Source organism: Alosa pseudoharengus, unplaced genomic scaffold, assembly GCF_046254945.1.
Source record: "Alosa pseudoharengus isolate Yale_2024_CS ecotype anadromous, Long Island Sound unplaced genomic scaffold, YU_APseudo_1.1 YU_APseudo_1.1_scf_18, whole genome shotgun sequence".
Taxonomy (NCBI): domain Eukaryota; kingdom Metazoa; phylum Chordata; class Actinopteri; order Clupeiformes; family Clupeidae; genus Alosa; species Alosa pseudoharengus.
In genome coordinates this window covers 34,696,345-34,723,014 of record NW_027468650.1, presented here as the reverse complement: position 1 = coordinate 34,723,014, position 26,670 = coordinate 34,696,345, and the positions used below count along the sequence as shown (strand labels likewise).

Sequence of the window (26,670 nt, the reverse complement as noted above, 5' to 3'; positions counted from 1 at the left end):
ATAGTGAATATTATGTTGAACAAGCACTATGCATTGCTATTTGTTTTTTCACTCATTGATATAAAATCCTGTCAGCCATGACAAAAGCGACAAAACTAGCCATCCAAACCCCTCTTCTGCAATGGGCATAACCAGGGGAAAAGCGATTATCAGCTCAATAGTATATTATGTGTTCTTACTTTGATACCTTTAGATAGGACACTGAATCAAAGTCTAGCATGTTTAAAATACATGTATATGTATTTGTAAAAACATTTTACATATAGGGAAAAATGTGAACTGTGATTGGCAAATACATGCTCATCTGATACTTCCTAAGGTCTTCAATTCACACTTCATTCTTCCATGCAAACCTGTTATCACTCACAGATAGCCACAAACACCATGACACACGCACACAACAGACCACACTAGTACACATATGTAAATATACAAAAATAGATAAATAGCAACATGCACACACATACAGAGCCTCAAAGAGAGCTCAGATTTTGTTTAAAAAAATCATACACACAAACATATGATGCAAATCAGGCCTTGTGATGGAAAGTTGAGGCATTATCACAAGAGTACACACACCTGCACTGCATGCACGCACACAAACAGAAACACAAACAGAAACACACACACACACACACACAGAGAGAGAGAGAGGGGGCCTCACGCCAGGATAAAGTTGATAATGAGTTGTGCGACTCACTGCAGGGAGAACGTGTACTCCTCTAGCTCCTCGGTGACGAGTCTCCAGTGCGCCTCCTGTTTGCGTGGCTGCAGAGTGGGAGGCTGGAGCTGGGGAGGAGGAGGAGGAGGAGGTACCGGGCTCCCTCTCCAACTGGTGCTCCAGCTATTTATCTTGTTGATTGGCTTCTTCTGTTTCATGCCCTGGAAAATCAGGGGAGACATACACAGACTCTCTCACACACACAGACACAGACGCAGGCACACAGATGAAAACACACAGAAAGAGACACGCGCACATACACACACTTGGATGTCGTTTGTAATCAAAGCAGGAAGTGCCTTACTCGCGATTCATCAGGGGGGAAGCGTGGTGACAGTGCGCGACACCCGGCCCTCATCGTTCAAACACATGTGTGTACACACGCACACACACACACAACAAAATACACAGGCGTAGATGCACACACACACACACACACGCAAACATGCATGCAAGCTTAACACAATCATCACAGAGACGGATGACACTGAAATTACGCCTGAACGTCTAATCAAAGCTCCAGTAGCGGAGGAAAGAGAGCACACAAGGTGGTTTGGAGAGTGTGTGTGGGGTGCGTGTGTGTGGAGGGGGTGTTGCGTATGTGTGTGTGTATTGTGTGTGTGTGTGAGTGATGTGTCGGGTGTTTAACTGTGCGATACGGTTCATTTCGGCAGACAGGGCTGATGCGCGAGAGAAGTCATTTGCTGTCATAAACGCCAGCCAGACGTACCCAGTCAGGAAGTGGCTTTTAAATATTTCACAGAGGCACTTGGGCTGCCACCACCGCCGCTGCCACCACCACCACCACGCTGCTCCTGCCTCCCTCCACCTCCACCAGCGCCCTGGCTGCTGATGTTATTTGTTAAGCCGCCAACGTGCTAACAGCTTGCTCAGCCGCGTCCTGTCGAGTGCTCCGACATGCCCTTGGGTGGGCTTAGGCCGCCGCTGCGCTATAAGTTGTGAGATCCTTCGTGCTTATACATGTTAATGAGTTTCCCGTAGTTTTGAAAGCGCGCTTTATCTCGCTCTGCCCCTCTACCTCTCGCTACCTCTCTCACTCTCGCTTGGCCTCCCACCCTCACAGTCCCCTCCACCCCCCCCTCTCTCTCCTTCTCTCTCTCTCTCTCTCTCTCTCTCCACCTGAAATACTAACCCTGGCTCAGGATGTAGTAAATAGAGCTGAATAAAATAAGGCCATCGTTCCATTTCCTTCAGCGCGCGCTACGTCACCTTGGCCTAAAGATAATGTGGATTTTCAGAATGATGGCGGCCATTAAAAAAAGATAAAGCAGACGGGGCGAAAGAGAAATAGACACAGGAGGCCTGAGAGACGGAAGAAAAACAGGGGAAATATAAACCAGCAATGTTCTCCACCACTCTCCCACCACCCCCTGGACAATACATTTGTGGGGATATCTTAAAGAGAAGATTTTCCAATGTGATTTGCAGTAAGCCTCTGGGAGAGGCAGACAGAGAGACAGAGAGAGAGAGAGAGAGAGAGAGAGAGAGAGAGAGAGAGAGAGAGAGAGAGAGAAAGAGTGAGGTGAAGAGGAAAGAATATATTTTAATTAGCACTCCCCGGTAGGTCGAGCTGCCCTGGAAGCCATGGAAGGAGGATGTGCTGCACCCAGGTCAGGTCAGGTTTGAGATCATGGCGTTTAATCATTACACAAGTGCCTGGATGCAGGGCCAGCTGTCCAACGACTACGACAGCCAAAGGACTGGGGTCCAGCGCTGGGGTGGCGATTGGCAAAAAGGGAGGTCTGGCTAAATTCAGTTCAGAGCTGATGTACAGTAAACGACTCGAGAAAAAAACACATTGCTGAGTGTGTTCGTTGAGGTTCATTGGTGTGTGCGTGTGTGTGTGTGTATGTGTGTGTGTGTGTGTGTTCTGGCTGGGATGCATGGAGAGGCACGCTGTAGGGTAAGCAAAAGCTAAGGGGATAAGTGAGAGTGGGAGTATGAGGTGTGTGTGCGCTTGGTGTGAGTGTGTGTGTGTGTGGGTAAACACGGGCATCATCCTGCTCTGAGCAACAGCACGACCATCCGAGAGGTGGGGCCCATAGGGGCAGCTGGTGGGGGTCTGAGGGGGTGGGATCGGATGCGGGGGTGTGGTGTAGGTGTTAGACTGCAGAGGGTGATGGCGGATGGCAATGCAAGATCAGCAGCAGGAGGAGGAAGAGGAGGGTCAGAAGAAGAAGAACAGGAGCGTGTTGCGTAATTACCACTTCAAAGTGTGGCAGGTAACGTAAGGGGCCCTGATTAATTTAGCTGAAGCCCTCCCGAGCACAGGAAGAAGTGTGTATGAACAATGAAAGACTGACAGACATGGTATGTGTGTGTGTGTGTCTGTGTGAGAGAGAGAGAGAAGGGGAGAAAGACAGAGAAAGAGACAGACACATAGAGGATAGGGGAGATTTGCTGGCATTGCTGATTTCACAGAATTTGAGCTGCTTTGGCTTGTCAAGCAGATCAGAACTGGCTTTGAAGGCTGAAAAATACCTGTTAGTGTGAAATGTATTTTGACAAATCTCAGATAATAACGAGAGGGGAGGTGGATGGGACGGGGTAGGAGGTGCTGGTTGTGGGGTGGAGAGGGGTGGCTGAGGAGGGGGTCCCATTTCCAAGGCGCAACTGTTTCCTAAATCACATTGTTACCTTGTGCTGCGTTCCAGGCTTGGCTTTGGCTGTGAAGGGATCACTTTTCTCTTCCGAACGCCCAGGGATTGGGAGCATTCCAGAGGAATTCTTGCCTGGAATGAACGGAGTGGGGAAAACAATCTGTGCTTGTTTCATTGGGGGAAATCAATTAGTAAATATTTAAAAAAACAAAACTTTCAATTACAAAATGAAACCCTAGTTATTTACAAAAGATACAAAATACAATTTAGATAATCATTAATAAATTGTGAATGGAATATATTACTGTATATATAATATATACATATGTATTCGTGAGAGGAACTATTAAGGTACAAAATACACAGAAAATAGTGTAAGTATAAGTATATATACTCTTTTGATCCCGTGAGGGAAATTTGGTCTCTGCATTTAACCCAATCCGTGAATTAGTGAAACACACTCAGCACACAGTGAACACATAGTGAGGTGAAGCACAGACTAATCCCGGCGCAGTGAGCTGCCTGCAACCACAGCGGCACTCGGGGAGCAGTGAGGGGTTAGGTGCCTTGCTCAAGGACACTTCAGCCGTGCCTACTAGTCGGGGTTCGAACCGGCAACCCTCCAGTTACAAGTCCGAAACGCTAACCAGTAGGCCACGGCTGCCCATAGACACTATTGACAAACTAAATTCACAAATTATGTAATACAGTGTACAATACAAATGTGTTACTGTAAAACGAATGAAATATATAACAGACACAGTAGTTAGATTGGATTGATCAGACCAGATTTGACAACATATTGTCCCTTCGTTTAGATGTCCTGATGCATCTTGTAAATAACCATTAGTTGTTTATTCAAGGAAATTGACTGAGCATTGAGTTCATTTGCAGAAATGCCCTGAGTAAACATATGGACGTGCATTCAGCAAAAGATGGCAATATTATGGCAAAACTATGAAACAAAAAAGAAAACTGTCTATACACAGTATCTGCCTGTATAACACAGAGGGGATATGGGGACACTTTAGAAGAAGACAATAAAACCTTTTTAATGCATTTTGTTCATTTTCAAAATCCCCTCCCTTTTCTTGGGAATGGGGTTGAATAGGTAAATCAGTTCCACTGAACTGTCTGATGATTTCACAAAAAAAGCAACCAAGATGGAGACACATATTACTGCTTCTCAGTGTGGAATGACGAAACTTTCACAACATACGCATACACGCACACACACACACACACACACACACAATCTCTAAGTCCAACCTCTTCTGGCTTCCGATCGCTCTAATGCACGCAATTAGACATGATGAAAAATCGAAAAAGAAATTAAATTTAGTTGTAATACATTTCTTCATTCTTCTTTCCTTTTGGAAAATTACTTTTGAAGTGTTTTTCTTTCCCCTTTCTCTCTCTCTCTCTCTCTCCCTCACACACACACACACACTCACACTCTCTCTCTTTTGCTTCCTGTAATTTAAATGGTAAGCTGCCAGATGTGTGTCTCATGCTTGAAGAGCCGGGGTTTTGCATTATTTAGCATATTAACATTCACAGAATTTAAAAAAGGCTTCCTGCCTTGCCTCAAGCGTCTAATTAAGTAAACCTTAGCTTGATACATGTAAAAATTTCACGACGAGAAACTTTTTTCATTGCATTTTTCCCCTCCTCCTCACAGCTCCAGCCACTCACATCTATATAATAAATATGGAAACTTCCCCAATGATATAATTTTTCTCTCGCTGCAGGATTAAATATATCAGTAATAATAACTTTTAAATATAGGAAACATATCAGGAAGGCTTCTAAAGGCTAAAATAGGTTTAATGGTACGGGGATTCTGCCTAGCAGGATTTTGACATCTCTTCCACATTTTGGAACTGACATCAGATTTAATTTGCACCCATATGTAAGTTTTAATTACCCACTTTTTTATATTATTTATTTATTTTGGGTGGTAATACACAAGTACAAGGTAATAGGGTTAAATCTGCTCTCTCCCTCTCTTTCTCAAAGGCAGGGAATATGTGTTTTCATTTCATTAAGGGATTGCGTAATTATCACATTTCCACTTGCATGGTTAGGCTGTCACAGAGAGTAGCATCACTGGATTTCACAACACGCTCTGAGGTAGATGCCTGTGTGCAAGACAGACATGTAGAAGGGTGTGCGTTTACAGTAACTTAACTGGTTTGCCACAGAACAGCAAGTCAGGCATACAGTGAGTTTTCCTTACAGAAAATGTCAGAGAGAAAGGGGGAGAGAGAGAAATAAAGAGAATGAAAGAGAGAGCGAGAGAGAAACGAGAGGGAGGGAGGAGGGAGTCGGTCCCTGAAAAGAGCCCAGTCAATGACCCATGCTGTGGCATATTTAAAAAGGTCTATGAAATGTTATTCAAGAAGTGGGACGTTTGGAAATTATTTTTAGACATTCGACTGAAAGGCCTATTGTATGTACAGTAAAGTCATGCAATATCATCTGCTGGGTATTTTTCGTGCCGTACCAGCTATGATGACAGCACTAACTTTGAACTGGCTGGAGACGGCGAGCAATCTGGAAAGGTTGCCAAGAATTCAAATAGACTCACAGGCAGTGGACCCTGCAGATACATTATTTCTAATAAGAAATTATGTGTATGTGTACTGATGAGATTACCTTGCATGTATGAATTTACATAACTAGTTATTTAATTACACCAATAAACATCATGTAACCAGGGATCACTTTTTTCAATGGAGCTTCTTTCTTATTCTCATGTCTGCAGTAAATCCAAGTGTGTTCATTTTATTACACTAGAATCTGATTTCATGATTGACTTTCCTCCATTTGTTGGTTAGAGATGTTCACCTAAATCCTATTTATGATTATACAGTACATGCAGAATAAAACCCTAGCACTGAAAAAGGTAATATTTATGATATATATATATATCTTACAGTACATGGAAAGGGTCTAATTCGGTCACACTTCAGACCAGTAAGATAACTCTATCTCCAGCTCTGAGGGAAATTCAGAAGCTGTTCATGATTATTTGTCCCTGTGTCCCAGTCCTTTGGCTGTGATAGTCAGGAACTGTGTAAGCCCCAAATATACAGTATACAGGGCTGCTTCTCTCCTTTAACACCCTGTACTCAGTGGTCATGTGTGTACATGTGTGTGTGTGTGAATGTAGTTTGGGATCATCCCGGTCTGTGGCCCCTTCTGTGTTCAGTGGGAAACGGAGCGCTGGTGCTGATCTCAGTCTCAATGCGGCAGCCTCTTCTTTAATTACTCACGTCCAGCGCCCGAGACTCAGATGGTGCGGCTGGGCCAGAATTAGCGCTGTGTTGACAGCTATAGGCTATGGCCATGAACTCACGAGCCCGCTGCCGTAACCTAGCCTTCTTCGAGGGCGAACAACGGCTCCTTGTTATCCTCTGCTTCTCCCTGGACACTTGTGTGTTTGCGGGTGTATGTGCATATATGTGTAAGGGAGTGTGTGTGTGTGTGTGTGCATGTGGGTGTGCATATATGTCTGTACATGTTTGTGTATGTGTGTCTGTTTCTATTAACGAGAGAGACTGTGAGTAAGTCTGTGTGAGTATTTTCATGTCCATGCAATTTTTGCGCAATGTGTGTGTATTAAAGAAAGTGTGCAACTTATTTATTTCTATCCAAAGCAACTAAGGCATTGTATGTATCCTATCAGTCCAGAATCATGCATCAATAACGTGTATTAGTGTGTTATAATGTTTATGTATATGTAATTATGTGTGTGTGTGTGTGTGTGTGTCTGTGTGTGTGAGTGTTTGAACATGTGAGCCTATTTCTGTGTATATCTCACCCACTCACATTGTGTGTAACTGTGTGTGTATGTGACTGTGTCTCTCTCACTCCCTTTGTGCATGTGTGTGTGTCTGTGGGTGTGTATGTGTAACTGTGTATACCTAAGTGTGTGTGTGTGTGTGTGAGGCCTGAGGCCACCGTGTAGGCTGCTGCCAGTGAAAGGTGAGCAGCCGGGGCCTCAGTGTGGCACACCTAGGCTCCTAATTGCCCCCTTGCACCTCTCTTTATTTCAAACTCGCCATGAAGCCAAGGTCAGTGCATTATTGATTACCCCTGAGTACCACGCTTGATTTCAAAGATGGCCAAATAAGCACACCACATGACTTCAGTAATGACTGCACAAAGGTCAACAATTAGATCTAATCACCAGGCAACAAAGTGATGGGAAAGGCACCATTATGCTAATGAAAGCTGTAAGTTTTCATGATTGAAGAAAGAAATATTTAAGAACCTTATACGTTATTTTACATATTTGCTATATCATTTTAAGACTTTTTTTTATGTCTGAGTGGCCACTGTTGATATTAACTGTCGGTCTCCACGGTTTGTCTTTTTAAATAACACTTGAGCGCATTTAATCACAATCATATCATAGTGAAAAAAAATGTGCATTGTGAGAGATATGTCACATCAGAACATTTTGTTGCTTTTTCTCTTTCTTTCACATTAACAAAGAGAAGCCCTTGGGTATGTTTGTCCCACTCTATCAATTGTACCGCATCGGGGTAAGTTCATGGGCCATGCTGGCATCTATGCAAACAGACTTTGATGTAGCAAAGGTTAAAGAGTCCGTTTAAAAAAGCGGACAGTGGAAAATTAATTGGGGTAAAGCTCCAACATGATCGAGAGAGTATGATCTTGAGATCAACTCAAGATGCAGAAAAAAAAGGAAAATAAAAAAAATATATATTCTATCCCCGGAGGGAGGAAGTGTGTTGTCGTCGCCGTTGTGTATGCCAGCGAGCAGGCCCGAGACGCTAGTTAGGGAAAATCCTCGAAATTGTCACTGAGCTTAAGGGCCACTTTATGATGATGCATGCGCGCACCCAAGGCTATGGGGAAGCAACAAAGACAACCTACGAGCTCGATCCTCCACGCCACCGTGGTTACTGATACACTGTGGGGGCAATCAGAATGCGGAGAGCTAATCTAATTAGTCGTCTGAATTCAAACAAACCCAGTGGAACCGGATCATTCCGTTAATGTGAAAGGTCAGTTAACCCACGACGCCTCTAGCGTTGTCTTATGCAGAGGAAAGAATGGTGAGTACAGTCTGTGGGACTTTTTTTTGCTATTTTCGGTCATTTAGTTTATAAAGAGAGAAAACAATTCCAAGTGGGTGGTAACTGCTTAAATAATTAGACATTTAATATGATTTAAGCAATTCTCCAGCATTGAGATAAATGTTATTATGTGGTTATCTTGACATCTGTTGAGGCAGGTTCTGTTCTGTTCTTCGAGCAGAGGTTCTGTTAAAGGTTTACGGAGCAGCGATATTACTGTGAAAAGCCGCAGTGCCCTGGCAGCAAGGAAAGGCTGAGGAATGGGAAGTCCAGGCAGCAGCAGCAGCCTCCCAGCTTGGATGACAGACAAAGATCTACTTTTCCACACTAAAATTACATTTCCATTTGAGGTTGTCCCTCCAATCTCTGGTCTGCGACGTGACGGCATCTCTCCATCTGAATGGCGTAACCTGCTCAGCAGAGTAATGCAACCTGAACGCGCCCGTATGCAAATGTGACACAGACGTCAGCTCAGCTTACCTAACCCCCAGCATGACGAGCCGCGAGGGACACCTTTTGATCTGCTATTTGGGTTTCAGATAGGGTTCACTTCTCAAGCTTGCCCCCCTTACCTGACTTCTTCCTATTCCACAATATCAACCCTCTACCCCTCAAAATGTATTTCTTCTAGACATTTAGTACCGGTACTTCTTTTGCAGTTTGCAAAAAATTTATCTTTTCTATTTTTATTTATTTTTTAGAATTTCTTTTCACCTGAGCAGAAACAAGAGAACATAAATCTCCCAGAGTGCCTCAGTGTGGGGACATTTCTCTCGTTGGGGTGTTAGGATCTCAGTGGGGGGGTCAAAGGTCATAGCGGAGAGGAAGTGACAAGCTGTGAAATGTAAAAGACCAATTTCTTCCACATGTTCCGGCGCTCTGAGAACACTCCCGAGCTGTCAGCTGGCATCACGTTTAAAATGGGCCAGGTTGCTACCCAGCAGACCTGTCACGACTCATTTGTAATTAAAAAGCCTGTGTGATGTTTAAAGCTGAGCACCCCAGAAACTTTTTTCTCTCTCTCTCTCTCTCTCTCTCTCTCTCTCTCTCTCTCTTCCCCGGCACTGTTAAATAAAGATGAGCCCTGCCAAAAAAAAAGATATATGATGTATTAATAACAAAGGCTTTGGGTCCCTTTTGTGCTAGATCAATACCAAATGAGCACTGTGTTTGATTACGCCGTCACCACTGCTTTCGCCAGGATGTTTCATGACCTGAGATGGGCCGTTGCACGGCGTGGAGAGTGTTTTAAGCAAGGAGCCGACTGTGTTGCCCGATGCATGTGTGAGAAAGAGAGAGAGAGAGAGAGAGAGAGAGAGAGATAGAGAAAGAGAGAGTGAAAGAGCAAGAGAGAGAGAGAGAGAGAGCAAAAGAGTGGCGACAGTCTATACACACGCCTACTGTGAGCTGCGCTTAACTTTCATGTTTATGCTGAGAAATAATTCTATTTTATAGTCATCTAATATCACGTGACTAAATATTGTGAAATAACAGTAAAGTGTAAAGTGGACGGACCAGAGCAACTTGTATGTCATTTCGAGTTCCCCTTGCCAAATTAAACATACCCTGATTATGTGTCTTCATCTATTTTTTGAGGCATACATTGTAACTTAATCCCTATAAAAAAGCATGAAGTGTTTAGATGTGTGTATTCCTCTTGGACCAGCAGGCGGAAGAAGCGAAAGAGGAGTAAAAAACAGAGAAGGTTAAAAAAAGCGACAAGACATGCCGAACAGCTCAGTGACAGACTCAGCAGGGAAAAACAAAATGTGTCGAACAGTGACAGAATGTACTCCAGCCCTCCACCGCACCCCACTGCCAATTTGTTTTTAGGTGGGGGCTGCGGTTTTTGCATTCGCTAATACTTGCGTGCAATATGAGCTTCCAAATCACCCGTTCAGCATTCAGCTCGTACTCAAGTGTCCCTTTTTCAAATGCATGCAACATGTTTCATGACTTTAATCTCAGCATGCGATCCTCGGGACTCATCTGTTGTTTCCCAAACAAACGTCGAGCGCTCACAGGCTGAAAATATCAGTATGCAAATAGACGAGGGAGAGGTTAAATGAGTTCCTATTAGTGGCATCCCTCTGCCACATTTTGCCTGGGTTTTTTGTTTTCTGTTTTAGCGGTTCGTGATCACTCCAGTTACTTTCGGGGGTCCGTAATGCCGAATGTCAACACAATTGGTTTCAAAGATGCCTCGTGGAAGGCAGTTTTTCCAATAATCACGATTAAAAAAAATTTAAAAAAAGAAAAAGAAAAGAAATAAAGAAAATGGAAAGGTCTACCCTGACTGATGCCAGCGCCAAAGTCAAGATATTGCATATGTTGGCGTGAGGAACAACACCACAACACACCCCCATCCCTCGATCCACATCATGAATATTCTTCACATTAACTAGTCCCTTGCTAAACAAAGCAGAAATCTGTGATGTCTCTACCCGCTCTGCGTGACTGCCTCAGCGGATGCACCGCATGTTTTTATTGAAACCTGCCACCCTGTCACCTGTCTAGGGGGTGGCATTAAAGTGGCATTTGCCCCATGCAGTGCCCCGGGTTGGGGCACTTGGCGCCCTACCTGGCTCAGATGTGGAGGAGCAGGAGGAGGGGGCCGGCCTCTCGCTGGAGCATGGCTGGGTCTGGGGAGGGATGTGCAGGGCCACGCTGCGCTCCGGAACCCCATGGCTGCCTCGAGGGAGCTTCTTCACCTGTGTGTGTGTGTGTGTGTGTGCATGTGTGTGTGTGCGTGTGTGTGTGTGTGTGTGTGTGTGTGTGCATGTCTCGACAGAGGTGGCAGTGCAGACAACAGAGAGACAGGACACATATGTGCATGAACGTGTGTGGCACACACGGCAGAGATAATAAAACATTTACCTGATGTAGCAGCTGATTCACTTTTCCTTCTGCTGCTGTTAATGCCACCATCACCAGAGTGTTGCTCTACCCCAATTCATTCATTCAATACAAAACATCCTATACAATCTCTTCTGCTACTACAAGCGAACCACTGGCTCCAAATGCCTTTATTCCTCCCATGCTATTACTACATTATTAATATTGTAATGTTAGCACTTATAATGTTACAGCTAAGTCCTGGTACACTAGTTATACTACAGAAAATAATAATTCTGCTATTGCACAAACTGTTGCTAATATTTGGAGTGTTTTTTACATTGTTATTGTTTCTATTGCTCATTGTTTTTGTATGACTGACAAATGATCTCTGGTGATTATTAGTATCTCGTTCACAAGCAAGAAGCTTACTCGTCCAAACAGTACAGAAGTGATGGTGGTCCACAAATGATTAATGCTCATAACAATAACAAAGAGATGGAGGGAACAGATTAGTGTCTGTGATGAGAGAAACTATTGTTCTGCCTTTTAACTCAATTAGGCTGTTGAGTAATGGGATCAATGCATCAGCTCAAATGCATCCGGATATGTTTAGCAAAGATGTGGTTTGTTTACAATCTGGCTCCAATTTCCAATTTTACCGCTAAAGCCGTTTACCACACACAAGCCCCGGTTGCATTCACGTCCAATACCCCCCTCCACCCCTGCCCGCTCTCTCTCCAAAACAACAACAAAAAAAATGGTTCAAACCGGGTAAGGGGTGACTACGGTGGCCCCGCAAGCACATAAAGTTTTTTCCAAGATGTAAACACTAATCAACAGGAGCGTGACTTCATTGGCTAATTGGCAAGGTGACCATCTACGGTCAAAAAATCCCAGCACTGAATACGAAGCCTTGTTGTTCAGTCTTTGGTCTAAGGACCAACAGCGGTGTGTGCTTTACCCCTCTGGCTCAAAGGCACCTGATGGAGCTCATGAGATAAATGCCAGAGCTCTCTTTGATTAGTTAAATCAGGTGTGGGTCAGGTAACCTGGCCACAGGAAGATTACAGAAACAGCAGCAACCCTAGAGGTGGATATAAAACCCTGACTATATCATGGATATCATGGATGCTACCCCTAAAAAAATATGTAATGCAATAAAATTCATAAGATTGACCGCAACATCACAGAGAACTTTCTCTCCTTCCCTCTAAGCACCTGAACCCACCTGGAAGTACAGATTGCACAGCCAGTTGTCCACGTCAGTGGACACGAGGCTTTCAATCTTGCGGAACTGGTCGATGTCGGGGTCGGGACGTCCACGGAGGAAGGGGCTCTTGAACTTGCCCTGGACAATGCGGAGGGAGGCGTCGCAGACAGGGAAGGCGGCCCAGCTGACGACGGCGCTTACATGGCTGCACTCGCCCGGCAGGGACAGCAGCCGGAAGAGGAGGACGGAGCAGGGCAGCACATCACAGGGCGCCGGGAGCACCTGGGACAAGAGCAGGGGGACAGGAACATGAGACGTGTAGGGCAGAGAGGCCACTGTCTTCATGGCACCAAGCTGGACACACAAGCAAGACAAGTTAATTCTAATTCCAGACTCAATTCTACATACAGTGACTATACTTTACTTTTACTTCAGGGAACAATAACAACATGTTTCGAGTTACAGAATATCAAACTCTCTGTCTTGCATGCAAGACATTTGCCATGTGACTGTTAATGGATCAATTGAAGTTAAAAGCCAAGAAGCATGTGAGCTGGTTCTTCATAGCAACTAAACAAAGCTACAACTCCAGTGTCATTTGTCACTAAGACATTAGCATGTTTGGTGAACAATAGAATAATTTATTACACGGCTCTTCACAAGGCAAGTACAACGCTCCATTGACTTGAATGGGCTTTCCCAAAGTTCTACGGTAAAATATTTTCATGTAATTACCACTGCAAACATATAATTACCGCTGTCAATGGCAATGGAGTTTGTGCTTCTACTTCAGGTATTTCATATCACTATGCAAGAACTGGAACTACATTCAAAGGTGAAAGCAGACGGTTGATCAGCTGTGTTCTAAAGAATGTTTGATTCAAGTTCAACGTGTGTTGTTGCGAACTATGTTTCTCAGCAAATGCCACGATGAACGGTAACAAAAAGGCTAGGCTATGTAGGCTATCGTGGGAAGTTTATTATTTCGTTTTGGCAAGTAGCCATGTAATAAGCGGGATAATGTATAGAACGCCGGTCATTATTGGGAAAATAAGTCCCTTTGGGGCGGTTCGCCCTGTCGGGACTTATTTTACCAATAATGACCGGGTTCTATACATTATCCCTTACATATAGCCAGGGTTCCCCTAAGTGAAATGTAAAATTCCATGACTTTTCCCTGACTTTCCCTGACAAAATAACAAAATTTCCATGACCTACTTTATAATGAAGGGTACAAAATTTCAAAACAGTCGTGTAGCATTCAAGAATTTTTTACTTTTTTTAGAGCGAGAGATGAATAAATAGGTATTGAATGAACAAAGTTGGCCTAACCACAACTACAGTACTCAAGCAAGCAGTAAAGCTAATAACCAGATACTGTACACACCAATTCTGAATTCAAAATTCCCTGATATTTCATGACTTTGCCCCCAAAATGATAAAAATTCCATGATATTCCAGAAATTCCATGACCCGTGGGAACCCTGTATAGCTCACCAATGCATTAGTATCACACAAGTTCACTCAATCTAGTTACTGAAATGTATATAGATCAAAACATGGGTTGTTTTAACTTTTTAAATAAATTAGGTTTCAATATTTTGTCACTAAAATATCAACAAAACATCAGATGCCAATATGGATCAGACAGAAAATGGCACAGAAACCAGTGTTTCCCATACATTGACTTATTTGTGGCGGCCCACCACAATATCAACATTGACCACCACACAATGATTTTCCAGGTTGTACTAAATTGTGCTTAAATCTGGTTAGCATCATAACCACGCTGCACTAATTTGTTAAAAACTGTTGCATTAAAGTTAATTCTGCAAACCTACCACCACAAATATAATTCAATTCTGTGGGAAGCACTGAGAAACAATAATGATTGGCAGGAAAGCAGAATAGAGTGTGAACAGAGGGAGAAAGACAGACAAGGAGAGTGCAAGAGCATTTGGGTACAGCTGTTGTTTTTTATGGTCCAGGGTTAAGACGACAGGTCCAATTTAGTGTACTTTCACTTAAATTCATGCAGCAGTCTACAGACTTTTCAAGGCATCTTCTCTCCAAAAATGTCCCTCGCAGGGAAACCTTGATGGCTCAGACAGAAGAATACATTCAGCACCAAACAATGTGTCCTGTATGATGCACATTCATGTCTTAGGCAGTGCTCTGAGGGCCAACTGTTTTTGGCAACTGCGGAGAGCGGTTCTAAATGGCTGCCTGTGTATTCGTGTCTGCATAGTGAAGGGATGCTGAAAGATTGACTAAGGACATATAACATACAGTGCACAAATGTGATTCAAAACAACTGTGAATTTATTAAAATTCAAATATAAACCCAACAGCAGTCGACATATGTGCTGTCTGTGAAGAGACCCCTCCCCCGTATAGACACACACATATACACACACACACACACACACACACACACACACACACACACACACACACACACACACACATACCCAGAGTCACAAGCACGACAGTTGTGGTGGTTAACAAACACAGATTCTTATTTACTCAGAGAGCTAGAGACAGAGCCACGCTCACCTTAAAAAATGAACTGACAGGGAAGCGCCTGGAACTTCATCAATCACCAGCGGGAATATTTCATCCTTCTATTAGTGGTAATGGAAAATGGTGAAGACTTGTTTTATCACATAAATCATGTGTATCCATGCTAATCTGCCTGGCGTTCGCACCTGAGAAATGACAGAGCTCCGACTGACTCATGATAGAATTTATGGCATAATATTGCATATTATGGATATTGAAAAATATTTCATATTATTCATTTACTGAAGAAGAAGAAGGGGGAAAATAGGCAGGGTGCTGTGCCATCATTGTAAATAGGAAGTGAGGACATGCAGTCTCAGAGGCCTGTGTGGTTAGATGTGGATGTGGAGGAGGTACTCAGGTGGAGGAACAAGGAGAGCCACATGGTTGGAGTGTTGGGTGCCCTGGCCTTCTGGAACTGGCCATTAAACCATTAGACTATCACGTTTCATCAAAAACAGACCTGTGATTCTCCCCCCCCCCCTCTCTCTGCATTTACTCCGAAGCAGTACGAGAGGAAAGAAAGAAAGAAAAAGAAAAAAGAAAGAAAGAAAGAAAGAAAGACAGAAAAAAAGCCCACATGCCCAGACATGGGGATAAGAAGACTTAACTTCCACAAGATTTATTTTATCTGGTCTCATTCCATCTTTGAGAAATTCAATTAAAAGCCTTTGGTTAAGAGGATGAAGGAACTACGGAGGGCTTAGAACAATGACTAAGAAAACCATGGACGTGGGAAAAGAACAAAAAAAGAGGGGGAAAGAATCATGATTGGCAAAGATGCAAGAGATTTTGCTTATCTCCTCCTGCCATCCACTCTAAAAACCAGGAGGGCTGGACAACGCTGCATCACACTTGAGGTAAACATTCCTTTTTCTTTTTAAAAAAAAAAAAAAGACTTTGGGTCCAATGCTTTCTGCTTTCGCAGAAAATCTAAAAGACAGATCAGTCTGAAGTGCAGTGCTCCTATAGCTCCTATAACACCTGGGGTTTACACACAAAGGATGAGAGGAGAGAAGAGGAGAAGAGAGAGGAGAAGAGGAGGAGGAGAGAAGGAGGACAAGCGCTTGACTTTTCTTTCCCTTCCTTTCCATTCCTCCTACTGTTACTAATTCCCTGTTTCCTGTACGGCAAAAAAATAACGAGGCGACCGAAAATCACACGACAGACGTGGGCAAGGAGAGGAGAGGAGTGTAGAGGAATGGGGGCCAGAGCCAATTCTGACAGCCTCCAACGACAAAATCTGCACAACATCTCCCCTCCACAAGACAACAGCAGCAGCAGCGGCGACGACGTACGTGGCTAAAAATACGAAACGGGTTTGTCTGAGCGATGGAAGAATGACACCAGGCATTCTCAATGCCGCACTAAACCTTTTACCTCAGAATCAGATCCCACATTCTTAAGGCGTGAGAGGGAGAGAGAGAGACAGAGGAGGGTATGGAGAGAAAGACATACACACAGATGAGAAAGAAAGAAAGAAAGGGAAAGGGTCTGAATTCAGTTTTCGTGCCATCCCACACCATCTTTTATGGCTAGGAAGAGTGCCAGACAACATTATCAGGAGAGAGGGTCTTGGTGAATACACCCACAAGCGATTTGACTGCACGGACAGTGAGGCGGCAAGGCCGTCTTCACAATCCCCATTCGGAGACTGTCTTTGGACAGACACAGGAACCAGTATGAAAGGCAAAGTGGGTAGATCTTTACGGAAATACCCTCAAATCTAAACCTGCCTTTGTCAGTCCCTTTCATAAACAGCAGAATGTATCGTAAGGTGGTTGAATACTGAGTTTTTTAGGTAAGTTTGTTTTTTAGTTTCTTTTTTTTAATATCAAGCAGGGTTTGATGAAACAGTCTTGCATATTTGGCAGTCCTTTCTGTCAGTGTTTCATGGACTCAGCTAAAAGCCTTCAAAATTATCCCTACAATTATAAAAACCAAATGATGTTGGTCATTTAAATGCAGCATATAGCATACTGATGAAATTGATGGAAATGGATGAAAATCGAATGTCAGAACAAACAACAAATGAACCGAATCCAATATTCCTTCAGTTATTCAGAAGATGTATCAAATGTCCAATAGCACTCTGAATTTCTCGGTCTGACATTCTCCCTCTCATCAAAATGAAACCATAAGATGCGTCCCTCAGACCTCAAAAGGAGACACAACATTTTTCACAGTATTTGCACTTCATTTTCACTCCAATAAAACACAATGCTCTCGCTCTCTCTCTCTCTCTCTCTCTCTCTCTCTCTCTCTCTCTCTCTATATATATATATATATATATATATATATATATATATATAAATACGGCCTGCTATGATTTACATGCATGGATTAAATGGCATGTTTGAAAAGTTCCTGTTTTATTCATACTAGATTTCCCTCAAGTCAAAAGACAGGCAGGTTCACCGTCCCATTTTAATACAGCATCTTTCCACCCTCATGGACACAGTTACTGTTTAATATAACTTTTCATAACCTCTTCAAATCTATATATTACCTCGCAGCCAGTGCATAAAGTATTGTAAAGTAGAAGAAAGGCTTTGGGGGGTTGTGCAGCACATTCTGCTGCTATACTTTATGGCAAGCTGTGCATTGTGATTGTATCTGACACATTAGCACTGTTTGTTTTAAAAGATAGCATTTAGCAAACGCCGTATTGGATTTCACTTCAAAGAACCCCCCCACCCCGCCCTGTTCACCCCCACCCCATCTTGTGCCCCCTTATGGAACTTGAAAGTATATTAATGAAAGAAGCTTTGGATGTTACAATTGCTTTCAGATGAAGGATGTGTTTTTTATTTCTCATCTCCTCACATCCCAGACTTTGCTCTGCTGGTCTCTCACTCTGTGTGTGTGTGTGTGTGTGTGTGTGTGTGTGTGTGTGTGTGTGTGTGTGTGTGTGTGTGTGTGTTGGAGGTGAGGTGTGGGGGGGACTACATTCATCCCTTTCCTGTGCCTTTGCGTTGTTTCAATAAATTGGGGTCCCTGACTGAATGAGCTTTCACAGAATTGCCCCAAATCACATTAGGTCCTTCTCCTATCCTGTAGAGAAAACACTGTGCTCTGCAGAGAGCAGAGATGAAATGAGGCCGCCACCATACCAAGAGTGTGAGGATGAGTTTGGTCTAAGTCCCATCAGCAGAGCCACCACACAGCTAACTTCAGCAGTATGTGTTACATGGTGGGCTAATAGCCTGCAGGCAACAAAGTGAGTACTAATTTATACACTACTTAAGACCTAGCTGGAGCATAGTGACATAATTGGGGTTCAGCATCCCACCTCCTGGTAGCTGAACTGGCTCAGTATGGTGTTAAGTGAAGGTAATACCTGCTAAATCCTAATTCAACATTGCAGTTATTACAGAAGCAGGTTTTCTAATGACAACTGTATAGTATTATAGTGTAATAGTATTATAGTGACAACCATAGATGACTCCTCTGCACAAGCCAATTAATCGGAACAACTCTATGGGTGACACCAGAGTAGCTACAATTCCTCAACACAACCATAGAGCACCAACATATCTCTACTGACAAGCACAGATTAGAGATCCCCAAGTGACAACCACCGACTTAAGCCCTGCCACTGTTATCCTATAGCAGTGCTATGCTAATCCAAGCTTTGCTATTAGTTTCTGTCTCTCACCTATCTTGAGGCCTTATATTGTGCTGACTTATATGATATCATATTTCTAATCAGTGGGGCGAGCAACATGCACACAGCTCTTCCTGGTGATGCTGTGCTGTGCTGTACTCACGGCGTAGATGCTCTGGTTAATGTTCAGCTCCGTGTCATAGTAGCGGCCCCGGTGCTCGACGGGCTCCGTGGTGGTGGTGCCGGCCCACTGGCTCTCTCTCAGGCGGGACCAGCACAGGGCAGGGCCACCTAGCTGGCTGTGGAAGGCCACGCTCACCGCGTACTGGCCCCTGGGCAGCTTGTCCCGCACCGCGCGCAGGCCATGCAGACGCACCTCAATGGGCTGAGGAGTGTGGGCCCACTCCACCTGATAGAGAGAGAGAGAGAGACAGAGAGAGAGAATAGGAGAGAGAGGGAGAGACAGAACAAGAGAGAGGAAGAGAGATAGGAAGAGAGAAATCAGGAGAGAAAGAGAGAGAACAGGAGAGAGAAAGGGAGAGACAGGGAGAGACATAGAAGCAGATAAAGGGGATCCAGGATTATACATATGTAACTGCTAATATGCTAATATGCACACATCAACCAAGAATTCAGTTTAGCCAACAAGTAACAAGCAGGTCAATGTAACAATACACTGATTCTTATTGAGTGATGACGTGGAAAGATTCTGGCAAAACAGTTACATGACAACTTATGTGGATGGAAAAATATGTATTTTGTGTCAAAACTGAATCTATTTTGAAGCTCTCTTTGCAGAATGACATGTTGACAACATGAATGACATGTTCAGGCAATATTTCAATCCTTTAAATGTAACTTTGTATTAGATTGCATCATTACATTGCTATATAGTACTACAATGTGCAATCACATAAAATATTTTAGACTTGTATCTGCATGCCTGTCTTGCTTTATCTACAACATGTACACCCAATATGCCTATTATTAAAGGTTAGGTAAGGTAAATCTACAGTGATAAACTTTTCAAACAAGCATCCCTTGTAAAATGTACCTTTACAACAGAGCCAGTAAAATACACACAAATCGTTACCTTGCCAGCAGTCATTTGATCAGTAATTCAACAGTTACTTTCACACACAGATCGGATGGAAGAGCAAAAGCACATGGTGATTAAGTTAACCAATACATTCTACCAACAGCTGGCCAAACAGCTTTCTGGGCCAGAAGTCGCTACCGATATGATACTGTACAATGAATGAGCTGAGCTTCATTTGAAGAGACACAGTGAGAGACAGAGAGATGAAAGGAGGATGAGGGAAAGATGAGAGAGAGAGAAAGAGAGAAAGAAAAAGAAAGATACAAAGGACAAGAGTATGCTAATGTGAGAATGAAGATGGGCGCAATTAGAGACAACGATGGGTCTTGGCATGAAAACACATTCTAACTCCTGATGTCTCAGAGCACCCATACTGGGCAGTGTGGTGTGTTTACGATTAAAGGGACGGGATGGAATCGGTTTCCATCGGAAGAACTGATACTCATTACGACTCCACTAAGGACTGCAGGATCACCCCTTTACAAAAACAGCCCCTTTCATTTCCCGAGAAACAGCCGTGATCTTTAGCACGACGTGTCACAAACGAAATATAAATCTAATACTTTGCAACATGTGGCTTAATGTACACATTTATATTCCGTCAAATAATCTGTAAACATTTTAGGAAGTGTGCAGTGCGCCAACATGTTACTGCTTAAAGCCATTCCAAGACCAAGCAAGGGGGTATTTTCATGGATCTAGAGTAAGCAGCAAATTTATACACAAACAGAATGTGTGTGTGTGTGTGTGTGTGTGTGTGTGTGTATGTCGGGGGGCGGTTAAGCGCAAGTCCCACTTTATTTTGATACTCCATTTTTTCAACCACAAACTGCTGACAATAAGGAGTGCACATTTTCACAGACACAAGGTTAGGGTACACTTCCAGTCCCCCAGGGAAATGTGTTTGTGTCAGGTATAGAGTCAGGGATAGAGTTAAGGACAGGGTCATGGCTGACATGGACTGGAAATTTAGGGATGTTTACAAAAATGTGATAGTTTAGAAAATATTAAGGGACTGTCTGCAGTATGAGTCTGTGAAGTCTGCCAAATCTGTCTTAAATCTTCTATCAAAGGCTGCTAAGATAACATACAGTAATAGTATTACAGTTTTTTTGTCAGGCACTTTGGTACATTTTCAATTACTGTATAATAATATTATTTTAACAGTATTACTGTAGAATAATATTATTTTAATAGTATTACTGTTTAATAATAGTATTTTAATAGTATTACTGTATAATAATAGTATTTTTCCCTGACAATGAATGACATGGCCTGGCAACAAACTACAGTACAAACAATACTGTGAAATCACACAGTAAATAGGAATCCTGATTTCCTATAATCTCCCACATACAGTGATGTGTAACTTTTCACTGTCAAAATTGTGCCACACACAAAAACTCTGCATAAGAAAATGCTTATAGAGTCAACTGTTATACAGAAATGTTCTGTGTATTAGCGCAGGACAGTGTTTTAATGCAAGTTAAAAAAACAAAACCATATTAATATTATATGAACTGCCCCCGTGTATTAACCCCATAGCTGAAGAAATTTTGCAAAATTTCATTCACAACTTCTGATGGCATTGACACGTTGATCAGCATCAATAGTTGCTTTTGAGACATAAACTAAATATATTTTGAGAAATTTGCACAAATTGTTTTAAGAAATGCCATTGTGTAAACATTTATGTTTCGAGAAATGCGACTTCTGAAGCGACTACAGTTCTTTCTGAATTGCTGTCACGCTAAATCCCTTTGTCTGAACCAAGTGTTCAGGGGCCTTAACCCGTTTAGTGAATACTGTAAATCAATTTCCACCCACTGAAATGCAATTTGCAGATCTCATTGACTGTTTTGCAAAACTCTAAACACATTTTCATGCAATAAAACACACTTTGCGTTGTGATGTACTTGTGACACATAATGCCAAGCATTAGTGGCAAAAAGTTAACACAAATAAAGCACAGATGTCATTTAAATTAAACACGACTTAAAATTGATCACACTTGCTTCAAATGATGTGGCACAACCAATATAAGCCAGTTCAGAGTGCAAACAGGTTGCTGAACGTTACAGTCCTTATAATGTACTGTAATGCACTTCTCATTTACAATACTGAAAATTCTTTTCCAGTTTCTTTTTCAACTATATTTGTACTGAATGTACAATAAATGCTGAATCCACAGAGTAATCTTTGCAATCTTTCCCCCCCCCCTTTTTTTGGGAGGTGCAAAATGCATTTACTGTACTGTAAACAATACGTATTTCTCCAGGGGTTATATGCCCCGAACATCATGCTTTCCATTTTTTTATGTATTGGTTTTGTATTGAGTGCTTTGAGTATGATCTGATGACACTGTTTGGTTTTGTGTACAGGTAAAAACTGTTTTGAGGCAAACTGTTTGATTTTGCAAGTGTCAGGTTTCATGAATGAAGTTTGATAATGGGGTTTTGTGTTGACAAAGTTTTAGCCATTGAGAAAAACTGTAAGATGATGGAATAATAATCTAAGAGAATCACATGTAGCATATACTGGCATTAAACCAAGAGGAAGGATTTCTGACAGAGATGAAGAAAAGGTAAATAAAAATAAATAAACAGAAAAGAAAATGAAAAAGTCTTGAGGCCAGGAATAGTGAGGATTAGTCCAGGAAGCAGAGAGTGAAATGGGAAAAAGACACAGAGAGAGAGAGAGAGAGAGAGAGAGAGAGGGAGAATTGTGTATTTGTGCATTAGCGCCTGTGGAAAGAGAGCAGCAAGCTTGTATGGAAAAAGAGTAGGAGGGCATTCTACAGACTATGGCAGCTTTATCATCTGTCTGCTGGGCCATCATTGACAAAAACAACAAACAAACAATAAAACGGGAACAGACAACCTGTGAGACATCGACACCCCTCCCATGCAACAAAAAACAATAAAACAAACTGTGATTCATAAATACAAATAGCTTAAATTGCTGTCAAAAATCAAGTTAAATGTCCAATTAGCTGAATTGATTTGAAGGTTGATATTCATTGATACTTTTTTTCACTTATGGTCCTCTCCCACTTGCCATTAAATGACAAACACATGTATGGACACACACACACACACACACTCATGAACTCACAATGGAAGTACAACCACGGAGCCAACCACAGCTGGCTCAGTACCTCCAGGAGTAATGGGGAAGAAATTCAACGCATCCCTATAAAGAAATCCCTACTCTCATTTGCACAAACAGAAACACATAGACACACACACACAAACATGAATTGACACCCCTCTCCCCCCACACATATACACACACATTCAAACACATGCACACACACATACGGAAGACGGTCTGACGTGATGCGTGGTACCCGCTCCCGGTTCTTGGTTAATCCCGAACCAGCGGGCGTAGCATGTGGAATGCCTGTCAGTGCCCGCCACCACAGGGGAAGCCTGTGCGTGCCACGCTAAAGGGCTGCGCGCTCCGAGCCCTGAGAGCCGAGATGAGCCCTGCCGTAATGTGGCCCAATCTCCTCTTTGAGCGTCTTTCACGAGGGCATCCGACAAAAATACAATTTAGGCCGCTCTGAGACGAGCATAATTGGTGGCAAAGCGGTTTAGCCCACACATCCATATCCAGGAGGTTATGGCTTCCAATCCCCCACAAGGGGGGTGTTCAGGGGGTAATCAGAAAATATTTATTACGTATTTACTGCATACTGTATATTACTGTATAGTATGCACGCGCACAAACACACACACACACATACACACAGCACACAGCACACACACACACATTTCCCCCCCCCCCCCCCACTGCATACACTGTTTAAATATTTACCATTCTACAATATATGAATTTGCATTACTGTTCTGGTATATGTACAATTCTCTCTGCAATTGCCCTCTCTGCAGCGTCTGTGTGGCTGGACTTTATCAGTACATCTGCTTCCTAGGAACAGCATATTGATATCACACGAGCCAAGCTTTTTGAGGAAAAATTTAGATAGCATTTCACTTACACTGTAATGATCTAGAACTGGCCCAGATGGACAAATGAACACACACTTACATTACACACACTCACATCCACACCCACACACACACAAACAGGCACGCATGCACGCACATACACACACACACACGCACACACACACACACACATACACAGACAGACAGACAGCATGCATGCATACTCAAACATACTGCACTCACACATTATGGAAAAGTCAAGATTTCCAGGAAGGTAAAAGGTGAAGTGAGCCAATTTTCCATATCAGAGGTGGCTTGTTTGCCCGGAGCCGTAGTTGTGCCGAAAGTGCCATAGCATTACACCACTCCTACAGATGAGATCAAAGCAGCCAGCCACACATCCTCGGCTGTTTTCTTGCCCCCTTCCCCCTCTTTTTGGCACGAGGGCGTCCTTCGCCGAAGAATCTTTTCAGGCTTCCACAGTGACAGATCACCAAAGCAAAAAAAAAAAGCGCACTCTCTTCATACTGAGGAAATGCCACATACAAAAACTTCTTTCTAAGTATAGCCTAATATTCGGAGATTAAGCTTTCTCGTTAATTATTTTCATTTTAATTAGTAAATCTTAATTAACAATGAACATTTACCCTTAAAATTTTTGGCTTCGGAGTGAAGAAGGGGGAGAGAAGAAAAAAAACGAGTGAATAAATATGACAATCTTTTCAGGACCTCGAGGCAGGATTAGTGATGCAGGCAGACTTGGTTATTAAACACGTTCTAAATTAAATGCCTCCATGAATTTTGCACAGAAATATATTTTCATAGTTTTGCATGCCAAATGTGACATTTTATATTTGAGATTCATCTGCTGCAGTAATTTTGGAAATGTCAAATAAACAAAGATTTTGTCATTTACCAATGAAATTACTATGCATGGCAGGTTGGCCATTGCTTTTCCTGGCTGTGCTGGTTGTTTCAAGTCAGCAAGCCATAAAAAATCTTTATCTCCCTGAAACACAGCAATTTGGGAGATAATCGAATGGAGACTGGGGGGCAGAAGTGCCAGTCTGAGGAATTATACCACAATCTCTCCTGCATTTACAACCTTCCTCAAAGCGAGTTGTCACCCAGGCAGGAAGGGCTGATAGAAGATTCATTACATCGCTAAGCCTGCATGGTGGCGGCAAGGCCTTAGCCAGCCTCCATCCTCAACTTACAATCTCTCTCTCTCTCTCTCTCTCTCTCTCTCTCTCTCTGTCTCTCTCTCTCTCTTTCTTTCTCTCTCTCTCTCTCTTACACACACACACACACAGGCACACCCCACCCAGACACTCACATAGAAACAGGCAGACACACCTTCCCTCCCTCCTCTTTTTTGTAAATAAAAAAGGCTTTTACACACCAGGGAGAAATACAGAGAGAGAAAGGAAAGGAAAAAAGGAAAAGTAATTTCTGCCCTGCTCTAAATGGTAAACACTAAAAGCCTTTTATGTTCGGGCCTGTTTGTGTGTCTTTGTGTGGGCACTGTATATGTATGGAAGATGCCATGTGTGTGTGTGTGTGTGTGTGTGTGTGTGTGTGTGTGTGTTTGTGTGTGTGTGTGTGTGTGTGTGAGAGAGAGAGCAACAGAGAGACAGAGAGAAAGAGAGCAAAATAAAAATGCACTGCTGACACTTTCCATTCATTTGAAGGTTTCACATAATTACATCATTTGAGCATTTTGGTAAAAATCATTCCTGCTTCATAAACACATCTTTCATAACCTCTCAGTCTGCATGCATAACCAAGCAGAGACAACCAAGAGGGGGGTAAGGGGGGGGGGGGGGAGAATTCAGGACAAAACATAAATGACAAATATCCAGGTACTCATATTACTGTTTCCTCATTGGTCATCCTAGAGGTCAAAGGTCAGGACATATACCTGCCAGTGAAGGGCTGGCTCCATAGGTGAGGAATGTGGCAGCTCATCCATCGCTGTGGCAACAGTGAGCTGTCCATATTTGGTGATGACTTCCCCTCTTTGCTCACGTAGTGCCTTAAGCAAGCGTCCCTCCGCTCTGCCAAAGCACACACACACCCACACATACACACACATAGGCCCTAACTGTGTTAACAGCCACCTGCATATTGCTCTCGCTTGTTCCACTTTGTAGCCAACAGCAGTGAATCTAATAACACACTGCAAACACAGACGTACACACAGACGCCCACACACAGTCTCTCTCTCTCTCTCTCTCTCTCTCTCTTTCTTTCCCTCCCTCTCTCTCTTTCTCTTCCCACATCGCCTCTTGGCCTTTCAATCTTATCTGGCCTAATGCAATAAAGCCACACTCTCCGCTCTGCCTCCTTGCTTCCTTGCTTAATTCTTCAAAATAAAGCAATGCTCTCCCTCGCCTCTCCCTACCAGAGGAGACTTCCCTTTCAGAAAAGAAAAAAAATCACTAAGAAATGTTGTTAGCAGTTGCTTTTTTTTTTTGCAGTTTGCATCCCATCAAACAAATCATTTATGCTAAATAAAATTTATATTGCAGCAGTATTTTTTTGTCCAGACCCATCATTAAAATACAGGTTTGTTGCCGAGAGCATTGTGCTGGGTGTGTTCCGACTCCTCAGAGCTCTGGTTTAAGTCTGTCTGACCTCCGTTTCCAAACCAGCTCCACAATCATTTCCCATTGAATCCCGGATTCTGTAGCCTTAGGCAATGTGCATTAAGTCTATAATGTCTAATAGCCACCAAGTGATGATACGAGGAGAAATTTACAGGGCCAAGGATACAGAGGGAAGGTCATCTGGTATGGACAAAAAAAAGAAAAAAAAAAATATATATATTAAACACGTTCCTATCTATCCACAATCTTTTGACAGCTTGGGAGTCCCACTCGTGGCCCACAATGCAATTCGGTCACACGCAGGCTGATGTGTGTTTGCTTGATTCTATTACGATGGCCAGT

General features: G+C 42.9%; 1 protein-coding gene across 1 annotated transcript in view; it reads right to left on the bottom strand.

The window, feature by feature from the left end:
• Positions 1 to 26,670, bottom strand: part of ofcc1 (orofacial cleft 1 candidate 1) — a 91,369-nt gene that overhangs the window by 42,969 nt on the left and 21,730 nt on the right. Inside the window, exons 10-15 of the mRNA XM_076291180.1 lie at positions 25,641 to 25,776; positions 18,834 to 19,079; positions 12,520 to 12,783; positions 11,035 to 11,164; positions 3,380 to 3,474; positions 701 to 882 (exon numbers count right to left, since the gene is read on the bottom strand). Of these exons, the coding sequence (XP_076147295.1) occupies positions 701 to 882; positions 3,380 to 3,474; positions 11,035 to 11,164; positions 12,520 to 12,783; positions 18,834 to 19,079; positions 25,641 to 25,776 (1,053 nt within the window). The remainder of the gene's footprint in view (positions 1 to 700; positions 883 to 3,379; positions 3,475 to 11,034; positions 11,165 to 12,519; positions 12,784 to 18,833; positions 19,080 to 25,640; positions 25,777 to 26,670) is intronic.